Raw genomic sequence first — 11,588 nt, 5'->3', positions numbered from 1 at the left:
GAGACAGGGTCTCACTATGTAGTTGAGACTGACCTGGAACTCACAGTGTAGCCCAGGCTGGTTTCAAACTCACAGTGATCCTCCTGCCTCAGCCTCCCGAGTGCTGGGATTATAGGCGTGAGCCATCACACCTGGCGAAACTTTTTGTCAAGAGAATAATATATATAGTTGGTTCATTCTGCAAAGTAAATATACCATATATGTAATAAGTCTGAAACTAGTTGTGACATTCACTATTCACAATTCACAAAAATTTCATGTTAAATATTGCTTGGGACATGTCAAGATTAGAAGTAGAAAATAAAGTAATCCGGCTTGAAATGATTATTAAAGTTACTTACAAGTTAATAAAGTATTGATGATCATATGAACACATTTTTAAGTTTAGTCTTCTGAAACCCTTTGTTTTGAGACTTTCACATTTTGCATATGTCCTATTTGATTGGTAGTGACATTAGGTTTTTTTAGGTTACTTTTGTGTTTAGAGTATTGCGGAAAGCAGGCTTTTTTCATCTCTGTGACTATGGAGGTCTGTAAGAGTTGACCACATTGATAAGAACTGAAGAGTGGGCAGACCCTCGCATTTCTGCTGCAGTGCCATCTGTCCAATGTCATTTAACTATGGAATGACATAGGAACCTGCTAAATGCTTCTTTCACAATCAAACTGGTAGTAATCAATGCATACTTTAAGAGAAATTAATTTGAGTCAAAGGTTAGAAATTGTTGTTTATTTCTTTTGAGGTAAATCTTCAAAATTGCCTTTAATTGTTGGAATGCAGTTACTCAATCACAGACTGCTAATCAGCCTCTTTCCCACCACAGCCTCATCTGCACAAGATTGTGAACAGCTCCATGGAGCTTGCACAGACTGCCAAGGAGCCCTACAACTACTTCCTGCTGCTCCGGGCACTGTTCCGCTCTATTGGTGGAGGTAGCCATGATCTCTTGTATCAGGAGTTTTTACCTCTCCTCCCAAACCTCCTCCAAGGTTAGAGCAGTGGCTTTGGTTCCTAGTTGTCCTGATGTGTGTGCATGTGTCTTGCTGCCCTTATTGCTGCCACTCATCCTGTGTGCCCGGCGAAGGTCATGGTTGTAGTGGGTGGGGTGGGACATGTATATCAGCCTCCCTTCCTTTCTTTGAAGGAAGTGGGGCTTAGAAAGGAGCCCTATTAAGGATGGGCTCTGTTCTCTATAATGAGGATTAAGTGGGATTTGAAAGATTTTTAGTTACCAGGATATGACTTTGTTGCATTTTTGTAGCATTTGGTAAGGTCTGGAAAGAATATAGTTTCTAAACCAAGACCTGTCATGTAAAGGTACAAGATCCCAATGATGAATATAACTGTACTGTACACCTAAAAAAGTACCCCCCCAAAAGGATATAGTTTCTAGAAGGAAAATGCAAGCTATAAAGCTAATTTACAGTTAGTTTATATTTTCTAATTTTTAATTTGCATAACTAGGATCCTAGAATGGCATTTAGGAATGTTTTCAAGATGCATAGTTGAAAGGGATCTTGGGTCCATTGAACGTTTATGGAGGATCATCTGAGTGGAAACACTGTCCTAGGGTTTTTGAAATTGTTTGGGGTGAGCTCTTGGGTAGGTACTGAGTTTTTTCACATTTTCTTTGTAACTTCCATAAAAAGATGCCATTTACAACATTTACAATATACCCAGGACGCAACTGGGACATGCTTGAGTATGTAGAATAATGATGGTCATTAATTTCTTCTCAGAAGGTACCATAATTAGGCCCTGTTGCCTGTATGTGTCCCCTATCTACACTTATTCTTGTCTTTCCCTGCCCTTGTTCTCAGTTCGATTTCTCCCTCTTACAGCAGTCTTTACTCTACCATCCCTAAACTCCTCTCTAGTTTTGTTAAAGCCAATGCTCTACTGGCTTTTTACTTTTGTGCTCTTCTTGTCACTTCTCCGGGTTCTGAGCTGGTTCTGCTTCCCTGAGAACGTCTCTTCTGAGTCTTCTCACAGCCCCACCAGTGCTACACAGAGTGCACCTGGAGTCTACTGTTCAATGTCTCTCTTGGTCCATAGAGGGCCTCAGAAAGGAACTTAGTGAACGTTTGATGATGCTCATGAAGGTGGGGACTGGTTTTTTAAGAAGGAGGCCTCAACCTGCTTAGTGAGCAAAGTTGATTTAAAAGTCAGTTGACAGCACAGATGACAAGGGACACATTGTACTGAAGCCTCTGTCTTTAAGTTGGGCTTATCAATAAATTAACTTTTTTTAAGAAACTGACCTGTTTATCTTAGTTTCTGAGAAACTGCATGGATTTTGAAATATTGCAGTATAAAATTAATTGTAATAATTGTATACAGCTTGCTGTTGGGACTGCAAAAGGGGTCGTGAATGTTAACTGCAGATTATGGAGCAGATGTAACTATTAGAAAATGAGGGCACAAAAAGTTTCCCTATAATCTTGGTGTTTATAGTGAAAGGTGGACCAGTAAATGTTTTACTGCTAACTTGGATGCATGCCTGGGAATTGGTGCTCCTGTCTGACAGTTTGAAACCCTGTTCTCAGGCCTGAACATGTTGCAGAGTGGCCTGCACAAGCAGCACATGAAGGACCTCTTCGTAGAGCTGTGTCTCACAGTACCTGTGCGGTTGAGCTCCCTCCTGCCCTATCTGCCCATGTTGATGGATCCCTTGGTGTCTGCACTCAATGGGTCTCAGACTTTGGTCAGCCAAGGCCTGAGGACTCTGGAGTTATGTGTGGACAACCTGCAGCCAGATTTCCTCTATGACCATATCCAGCCTGTGCGTGCAGAGCTCATGCAGGTAGGTCTGCCTTCACTGTGGTACCCCAAGGGGTACAGAGCCCCACAGATCTAGTCTGTAGGAGGATTCAGCCATCATTGGACTCTCTACTCAGAGGCAGGCTTTCTGAAAAACAGAACGCTGTGGCTTCATGCTTGCTTTCGATGTACTAAATGATACACAGAAATACTTTAGGTATTGAGTGGGTGCTTGTTTGTATTATTGCCTCTTTTAGAGAGCTTTCACAGGTGTTATATTCTCATTAAGCTGATGTGTTGTGAAGGCAGGAGTTAGGGTGCTGCATCGTAGTGATTGCTCCCAGCAGGGACCCCTCTATCCAAACAGACCTTCAGTTCCATAATAAAGGGATACAGACTCTGAAGGGAAGGTTTAGGTATCTATCCATCCCACTTGAAGGGAAAGAGAACATCATGAAAAAGATGTCTTTATTTTTTATTCATTAAAGCTCTTGTTAAATATCTTAGGCTTTTCATGTTTTGCCACTGTTAATGATTTGTGATGTGTTTGGTAACAAAGGTTTGGACTACCTGCTGTATACTCCTCTGCACCTTTAGCATAGAGCATTTGAGTCTAGATGGGATCATGGTATTAACCTTACCTGATGGAGATTTCAGTAACTCCCAAAAACCCCTGTCTCTGGACACACTGGATTGGAGACTGCACCTTGGATTTGAGGTTCAGGTTAGGAGGTTCCCTGCCTGCCTGTCCTGGAATTTAGACCTCAGGCTCCATGTCGGCTGGAATAAGATGGCATAAGGGTTAGACCAGAGTCCTGAGGTCCACTCTTCCTCTTGTCACTCAGAGAATTGACTAGGAGCTTGCTTTGAAAATAGGAGTGTAGGGCAAGAGATTTAGTTCAGTGGTTTTGCCATCTGCCTTGCAAGCACAAAGACCCAAGTTCAATCCCTTGTACCCCCCCCCCAAAAAAAGAAAGAAAGAATATGGGAGTGTAGGTTCTAGGTAGCCAAGTTTGGTCCTAACTCAAGTACAGTTGTGTGAGCAGAATATGAGAAAAGGAGGCAGAGGTGGGTACTGGAACCTAAGAAAGACAAGGTCAGTGCTACTTCTTGCCACACCATGAAGTAGGTAACCCTGCAGAGATAGGAGGTGAAGGTCTCTCATATTTTGAGGCACAATAATGGCCCCTTCCCTAGGCCTGTAAACAAGTGGCACAGTATTGGTCTTTCCCCATCCCATCCAGCAGCTCAAGCCATCTGTGAGTACAGAGATGGGGAGCACTCTTTCCCCTGGTTCTCTTTGTGTGGAGATATGTAGCAGTTTTAGTTGGGTATTGCTAGACTCTAGCATTTGTTGTTGTTATAGAAGGTGATTTAAGAAAATGGACTCAGGGTGAATTGTAGTCATTTTTAGTACTTAGATAATTTTAAGTGAAAAGGATATGGAGCAATTTACTGATTCTTTGGTACAGTAGTGCATTTGTTCTTTAAGTGCAGGGTGAGCCTGAACTCGTCTGCAGTTCTGTGATTCAGATGCATCACCTTCACACCCCAAAATGGGAGCACAGGGAGCTGCTCCTCTTCCTGTCCTACCCACTTTGTACCTGTCTGTATCTTGCATCACAGGTTGACTCTTGAGTCCTGCCCTGTACATTGTGCTACTGTTTGTATGCAGGAACATGGAGACACATTTGTATATGTACTTTTTAGTAAAGATGTGAAATTCCTGGGGGAGGACACGTACGACTGATATTACCAGTTTTCCCCCAAGAAGGCAACAGTGTTTGCGGTACAGAGGTGGGAGGAAGAGTCGTCACTATGTAGTGTTTTATGATGTGGAATTCTGAGTCCTGAGCCATGTGAACCTATTACTTTGAAAGAGCTTCACAAAAGCATGTTGGTTTTAGGCTTTGTGGCGCACTTTACGCAATCCTGCGGATAGCATCTCACACGTGGCCTACAGAGTACTTGGCAAATTTGGTGGCAGTAACAGGAAGATGTTAAAGGAATCTCAGAAGCTGCACTATGTTGTGACTGAAGTTCAAGGCCCCAGCATTACTGTGGAGTTCTCTGATTGCAAAGCTTCTCTTCAGCTCCCAATGGAGAAGGTAAAGTTGGAAGTCTTTGGGGAGCTTTGCAAAGATGCTACTTTTTTTTTTTTTTTCAAGAAAGTTAATTTTCTATTTAAAATAGACTTGTTTATTTTGGGGAGGGAGTTCCCAACTTAGAGTAGAACACAATTTTTTGTGGTGATAAGGGGCCTTTCAGGAGGGCAGTATAGGGATGTTCACCTCGGAACTGGGAACCTTGGACTGTTTTCCATCTTTCTAAATGATCATCCTTGAATTCTTGGTCTGTTTTGACTCCAAGTTGATTGTGCACTTGGCTATATGAACTTTGTTTCTGCAGTACCTAGTTTTCTCCCATTCTCTATCCAGAATAGCTCATGTTCTCTCTGTCCTGCCCTTACATGTATGTAGTTACTATTAATGTTACTGTTTTAGCTGTTAACGGCTTCACATTTTTTTGTGATTGTGCCTCCCTTGTCTCCTGGGCAACCTAATTGAAATGAATTAGTATACAAATATGTGTATGTATTTATGTAGCTGTGTAGATTTTTTTGAAGAAAAAAGATATAAACCTTTTTCTCTTAAAAAAAGGAAATTTAGTAAAAGTTTAAGAACACTATCTTTTAGGTTTGGACTAAAGGAAAGTCTGTGGTCATCATTGGACTCTGCAAATGTGTAGGGGACATAGACTGTAATTTAATGCAGCAAATCTAATCTACCACAGTAGGCCAGAGTGCATTTCTGTAATTTCCCATTGGCTATTAAAATTTGAAGTTATTAGACAGCCTTTTACATTTTCCTTTGGTGAATATTTGTTGGGTTATTGGCCCACTGCACTTTTCAAAAGAAAACAAACAGAAATTCTTTTGGGAGCTTTCAGTGCTTTTAGAGAAAGCTTTTCCTAGTTCTGTAATTTCATTGTGAATTTCTATGCTTCTTTGTTGCAGGCCATTGAAACTGCTCTAGACTGCCTGAAAAGTGCCAACACAGAGCCCTACTACCGGAGGCAGGCATGGGAGGTGATCAAGTGCTTCCTGGTAGCCATGATGAGCCTAGAGGACAATAAGCATGCACTCTACCAGCTGCTTGCACACCCCAAGTATGTGGTCATGTCATTCTCTGTGACTGGGCCTGCCTTGCTGCAGGAATTAGAGGTGGAGTGGACCCCCAGGTTTCTCAGTGTAAGGAACATGCTTTTTCAAGTCAGGAAGACCTTGTACTAATTAACCTTTGGTCTGTAGAGATTTCACTTCAGTTGTATTTGTTGGCTTCCATGAAGTTATAAGCTTCAAGGAATCATGTCCCTTTTGCCTTTCTTTTGCTCACCATTGGATCTATAGCTCCTGCCATATGCAAAGCGTTCATTGGACTTCGGCCTTTCCAGTTTACAGAGATCTTTCTCTAAATACTTGTTTTGATATTTGTTCGTTCTTATTACTGTAGGCTATGTATAACTATGTACATATAAGGATATTTGAGGTATGTATATTGTCTTTCCATGTTGTAATTTTTAGGGAAGGGGAATTTTTGGGTTTTTCCCATATATCTTCCCATTTCTTATTTTTTTTGGTACCTGGGATTGTACTTGGGACCTTGTGCTAGCGAGGCAGGCTGTGGAACCACTGAGCTATATCCCCAGCTCTTCCCATTTCTTAACAGATTCAAAAACAATACTAAGTTTACAGAATGTACTTGGTTGTCAAAAGGGCACTGAAGAGAGAAGCAAGTGCATAAGGGAATACAACAATGTGACAGCCAGCAAATGCAACTGAAAGCAGAAATACACCTGTACAAACTTCAGAGATTAGGATCAGCAGAGCTAGGCTGTAATTATGTTTAAGGTGTTTATAAAAGACAAGCTTGAAAATACCTCTAAAAATCAGAAACCTGTAAAAATTGCCCATATTAAGAGAGGAGGAAGGCTAACAGAGACCCTTTAGATAAAAAGTAAAATACCCAGAATGCATGCATAGAGAGAGAGAGAGAGAGATAGAAAGGTGGAAAATTTTGAAGAGTATAAGACACAGAATGGAGTGAAGTAGCATGGTTTGGTTGATGTCCCACAAGAGGTGAGAGACATAATGGCTAAGAACTTCCCAGAACTGATGAAAAATGAAATAGCAGTATATAGATTCAAGATCTTCAGGGACTTCAAAGCAGGATAAATACAAAGAAATTAGCATATAAATGCATTATAATGAAACAGCTACAAGTCAGAGACAGGAAAAATCTTACAATCTGGAAGAATAAAGTGATGATCTTGAGGTGAATGCTGGCTTGGCAGCTTTGAAAGCTACTGGACAGCAGAACACATCTCAGTCTGGAGGAGAGCACCTGCCAACCTAAAGTGGAAATATGAGCCACAAACAAGGATGAAAGATGTTATCAGATTAAATCAGAAGTCTTTTGCCAGCAGATCTGTAGTAAAAGACATTCTAAAGACTGAATTTCATTCACACCAAAGGAACGTTGTTCCTCTTGTATGATTCAGTATGGGAGAAGAAATGAAAAGCAAAATGACAGTATGAGGTCAAATGTAAATGGGATACGATCCGAGTATCACTTAGAAGGAAGCTTATAGCCTTAAAAACCATAATGATAATAATGCATTTGTTTGTTATCTGGTAAATAAAATGTGGTTGATATGTGACACAGTAGGAAATACTCCCAGCATAAGGAGTGAATGCTGACAAATGCAACCACAGACATTGTGCTCAGTTAAGAAAGCCAAATCCAAGACTGCATTTGGGAGGATTTCACTTGAATGAATCTTCTAGAAAAGGCAAAGAGGCTAACAGCAGATCAGCTTTGCTCGAGGGTAGGAATAGGTGTTAATGGGCTGATGATTTAACATTGGATCTGGTGATGGCTTGGACAAGTATATATATATTTACTAAAGCTTACTGAACTACATAATTAAAATGAATGAGTTCTGTGGCATATAAATTGTGCCTCAATAAAGATGCTTTAAATAATAGAAAATATTGAGCTAAATATGTAAGAGTCAGAAAAATACAACAATTAAAAGAAATGACCCAAATAAGGAAACATATGCAGTTAACTGGTTCTATAAAGCAAAAGTTGATTTTTTTTCTTTGAAAGAATAATAAAGTTGAAAAGCCTCTTGCAAGACTGACTTGGAGTAAAGAAGAAAAGTCATAACCAGTATCAAGAAGGCAGTGGCACTGCAGACCTGTCAAACACAGAGCAAAACAATAATATTAAGACAACTTTCTCAGTTAATTTAAAAATGAATGTTTGTCTGTTCGACTTTTGTGACATTTGCCATTTTTGAGGAACAGAGACCAGCTGTTTCTTAGTTACAGGATTGTCTGTTTCTTCATGATGAGAAGACAGGTTATGCCCTATAATAGAAATCCAGGGAAGTGGTCTCACGCACCTCCCTAGGAGCCACATGCTGTTCACTTGTCCCATGGGTGAAGAATAGTCAGCGTGGTCTCTCCACTGTTAGGGTATTGTTTTAATTTTATTTTATAAATAACCATTGGGAGAAATGTTGAGATGTGTGATGGTGTGTACACTCTGCTGCTGCTTTTGTGGAGGAGGAGGAATTGAGACAAGGTCTTGCTATTTAGTTCAGGCTGGCCTTGAACTCACTTTGTAGCCCAGGCTGGCCTCAGACTTAGTGATCCTCCTGTCTCACCTTTCCCAGTGCTGGGACTACAGGTGTGTACCATCATACCCCTCCGCCCCTGCAGTAATCCTGCTTCTTACCATATTTTGACCTCCTAGTTGTAATTAGGATAAATACATCATTATTTAGGCATTGCAGTAATACAAAATGATTAGAAAGTGCCTTTTTAACAATAAAAATTCTATTAAGGTATTTCATATCTCAAAAATTCACCTATGCCAAGTGAATAATGATTTTTTAGTTGATATTGAATGGTTGGAATATAAATATTTTAGGAACATTTTCATCCTCCAGATATTCCAGTAAATCTCCTTTCCTACTGTCACCCGAAATAACCTTAATTTATGCTCAGTAAGCATATACTTTCATGTAAGTGGAGTTGTCTAATATGTGATCTCTGGGGTCAGATTCTTTCACTCAGCCTAATTCACGTGGCAGGTGTCATGTGCCAGCAACGTGCTTCTGTGTATGGCTGAGTAACATTCTGTTGTGCAGATAAGACACGGTGATTTTTCTAGATCCATTTTCACTTCTTTGCAAAGTATTTTTCCTTCTCTTTAAAAAGTAGTATTGGTAGTGGTTATGCACCTGCCTGGCAATCGCAAGGTCCTGAGTTCGATTCCTAGTACCAAAAAAAATTTTTTTAATAATACATATTTTTTTTCCCAGTATAGAGGATTGAACTCAGGACCTTGCACTTGCGAGGCAGGCACAGTGCCACTGAGCTAAATCCCTGGCAATAAATAATAATATTGACTTGTGGGTTCTAATTTTATCCAGTGGATTGTAATCCATTATGCATTTTGTTAACCAGATTATTTGGATCTTGTCACTGAGAGCCCTTTCTGCTTATTGTGTTCTTTTGGTGTCTCCACGTCAATTTCTGAGCACTTTGTAATTTCACAAGGTGTTTCTGGCTGTACCTGTATACTCTTCTTCCACCCTGGGACTCACCATGCAGTGTAAAGAAGTGAGGACTCCTTGAAGAACTGTGTAGACTAAGAGCTCTCAGCTACATGTACTTGCCTGGGTGCCTTTGTCCCTAAAGCTTTCAACAGTTTTGTTTTTTTTTATAAACGAAGTCCATGATTTCACTGATCAAAATGACATTTCTCCTTTCATTTCATGCTTTTTATATCATTTGTAAAAAAATTATTTCCCAAATCTAAAGCCTGAAGGTGTTCTCTTACATTATCTTCTGAAAGCTCTGTGCTTTGGCCATTCATGTTTTGATCTCCAGAAGTGATTCTGGTGAATGATGTGAAGTAAGGTCCACCTTTTTTTTTATTCCTTCCTTCTGGATGTCTAGTTCCTTTTATGGTGAATACCATCCTTTGTATTTCTGCAGCGATGTTGCTGTAACAGAGTGGGTGCCTTCTAGGACAGGCACTATTCAGTGTTGGTGTCTAACATAGATCCTCTCATCCAGTACTTATATTCTAGTGGGGAGGAAAAAAATACATACATAATTTCAGTGATACCTGCTGTTATATGCCATTATTTTTATCAAGCTGGGGTGGGAGTAAGGCATGATGGGGCAAAAAGATAACTCTAGGGCGGTGAAAAAGTCCCTTCAGAGTAGGTGACATTGAGTGAGGATCACTACGAACTATGAAGGAGGAAGTGGGGCAGTGGGTGGGGTTTGTACCAGGCTTAGGGAAGCAGGACAGAGGTCCTCGTGAGCTTAGCATGGAGGCCTAGTGGATAAGCAGATAGGCAGCTAGGCTGAGTGAGCATTTGCTCTCAGGGTCACAGAAAGTGGCTGACAGGATTCCGCTTCCTCTGGCTGCCCATTGGCTGAAGTCAGTGATTGGAGTCTTAGGAATGTTTGGGAAAAACAGGTTGAAAGAGACTGAGACCCCTAGTTGGCATTTTAAAGAGCATTATTGCAAACTGGAAAATAGCTGCCAAGACTTGCTGGTATAGTGTGGGGAAATGAAGATCCTTGATGTATTTTATTAGCTTTAGAGAATGAACTACAGTGGGAAAAATTGGAGTTGAATGTCTAGTCCAATTTCCAAATTTCTTTTCCTCAGAGCTCTCAAAGTTGAAACTGATAATACTTTTGTTTTTAATATATTAATGATTTTATCTTAATTTTTATTTTTACATGTTTGCAGTACATAATGATTACATTCTTTTTGGGGGTTGGTGTGTGTACATAATACATCTTAATTCTTTTTACATCCACTTTCTTTTCCCGCCCTTCCCCCTCCCTCCATTTCTTTGTTCTCTGTTCATTTGAGAAAGATCTATCTCCCTGTTTCCATTATCTTTTATTTTGCTTTTTATTTATTTATACTTTGGATTTCCCACATAAGAAACCATGCAATATTTAAGCTCGAGTGTGGTTTATTTAGCTTTATTATCATCTCAAGGTGTATCTTTCCCTACAAATGACTCAAATTTCTTTCTTTATAGCAGAATAGTACTCCATTCTGTATAAATACTACATTTTCTTCATTCATCCATGGATGGACATAAAGGCTACTTCCAAGATTTTGGTATTATGAATTGGCTATATAGACATGGGTATGCATGTCTCACTGTAATGTAACCTTTAACTCTTTCTGGAAGATACCTAGAAGGGGAATAGCTGGGTCAAATGGAGTTGTTATTTTTAGTTTTTTGAGGAATTTTCATACGGATTCCATAGTAGTTGTACTAGTTTACACTCCCACCAACAATGTAGAAGAGTTCCTTTTTCCCATAGCCTCACCACATTTATTATTTGTTTTCTTGATGATGACTGTTTTTTCTGGAGTAAGATAGGATCTCAGTGTTTTTTTTTTGTTTTTGTTTTTTATTGAGTTTATTGGTACATTTAGGGATACAGTACAGTTACATTCATTGTTGGGATCATGTACCTTTACATGGCAAGTCTTGATTCTCATTTTTTCCCCTTGCCTCTGCCCTCCCTTCACCCCCTCCTCCCCTCCCCATCTACAAACACTTTATTTTCATCTTTTCATTCTCTCACATTTTTTTCTTTTCCCTTTTTGTTCTTCCCCTACGTATCACACCTTCCCTACACCTTTAGCTCCTTTCCTCCCATTTCTAAATGTCAGTAATCTTATTAGAATCTTATGCATTGTTGCAGAAT

At 39.9% G+C, this 11,588-nt stretch overlaps 1 protein-coding gene across 1 annotated transcript in view; it reads left to right on the top strand.

Moving 5' to 3' along the window:
• Window positions 1-11,588, top strand: part of Trrap (transformation/transcription domain associated protein) — a 139,493-nt gene that overhangs the window by 35,293 nt on the left and 92,612 nt on the right. Inside the window, exons 20-23 of the mRNA XM_033764788.1 lie at window positions 825-990; window positions 2,548-2,804; window positions 4,669-4,869; window positions 5,778-5,929. Of these exons, the coding sequence (XP_033620679.1) occupies window positions 825-990; window positions 2,548-2,804; window positions 4,669-4,869; window positions 5,778-5,929 (776 nt within the window). The remainder of the gene's footprint in view (window positions 1-824; window positions 991-2,547; window positions 2,805-4,668; window positions 4,870-5,777; window positions 5,930-11,588) is intronic.

Source organism: Fukomys damarensis, unplaced genomic scaffold, assembly GCF_012274545.1.
Source record: "Fukomys damarensis isolate Sample0158 unplaced genomic scaffold, DMR_v1.0_HiC HiC_scaffold_17, whole genome shotgun sequence".
Taxonomy (NCBI): Eukaryota; Metazoa; Chordata; class Mammalia; order Rodentia; family Bathyergidae; genus Fukomys; species Fukomys damarensis.
Note: the sequence above shows the minus strand (reverse complement) of the source record. Positions and strands in the feature narration are given on the sequence as shown.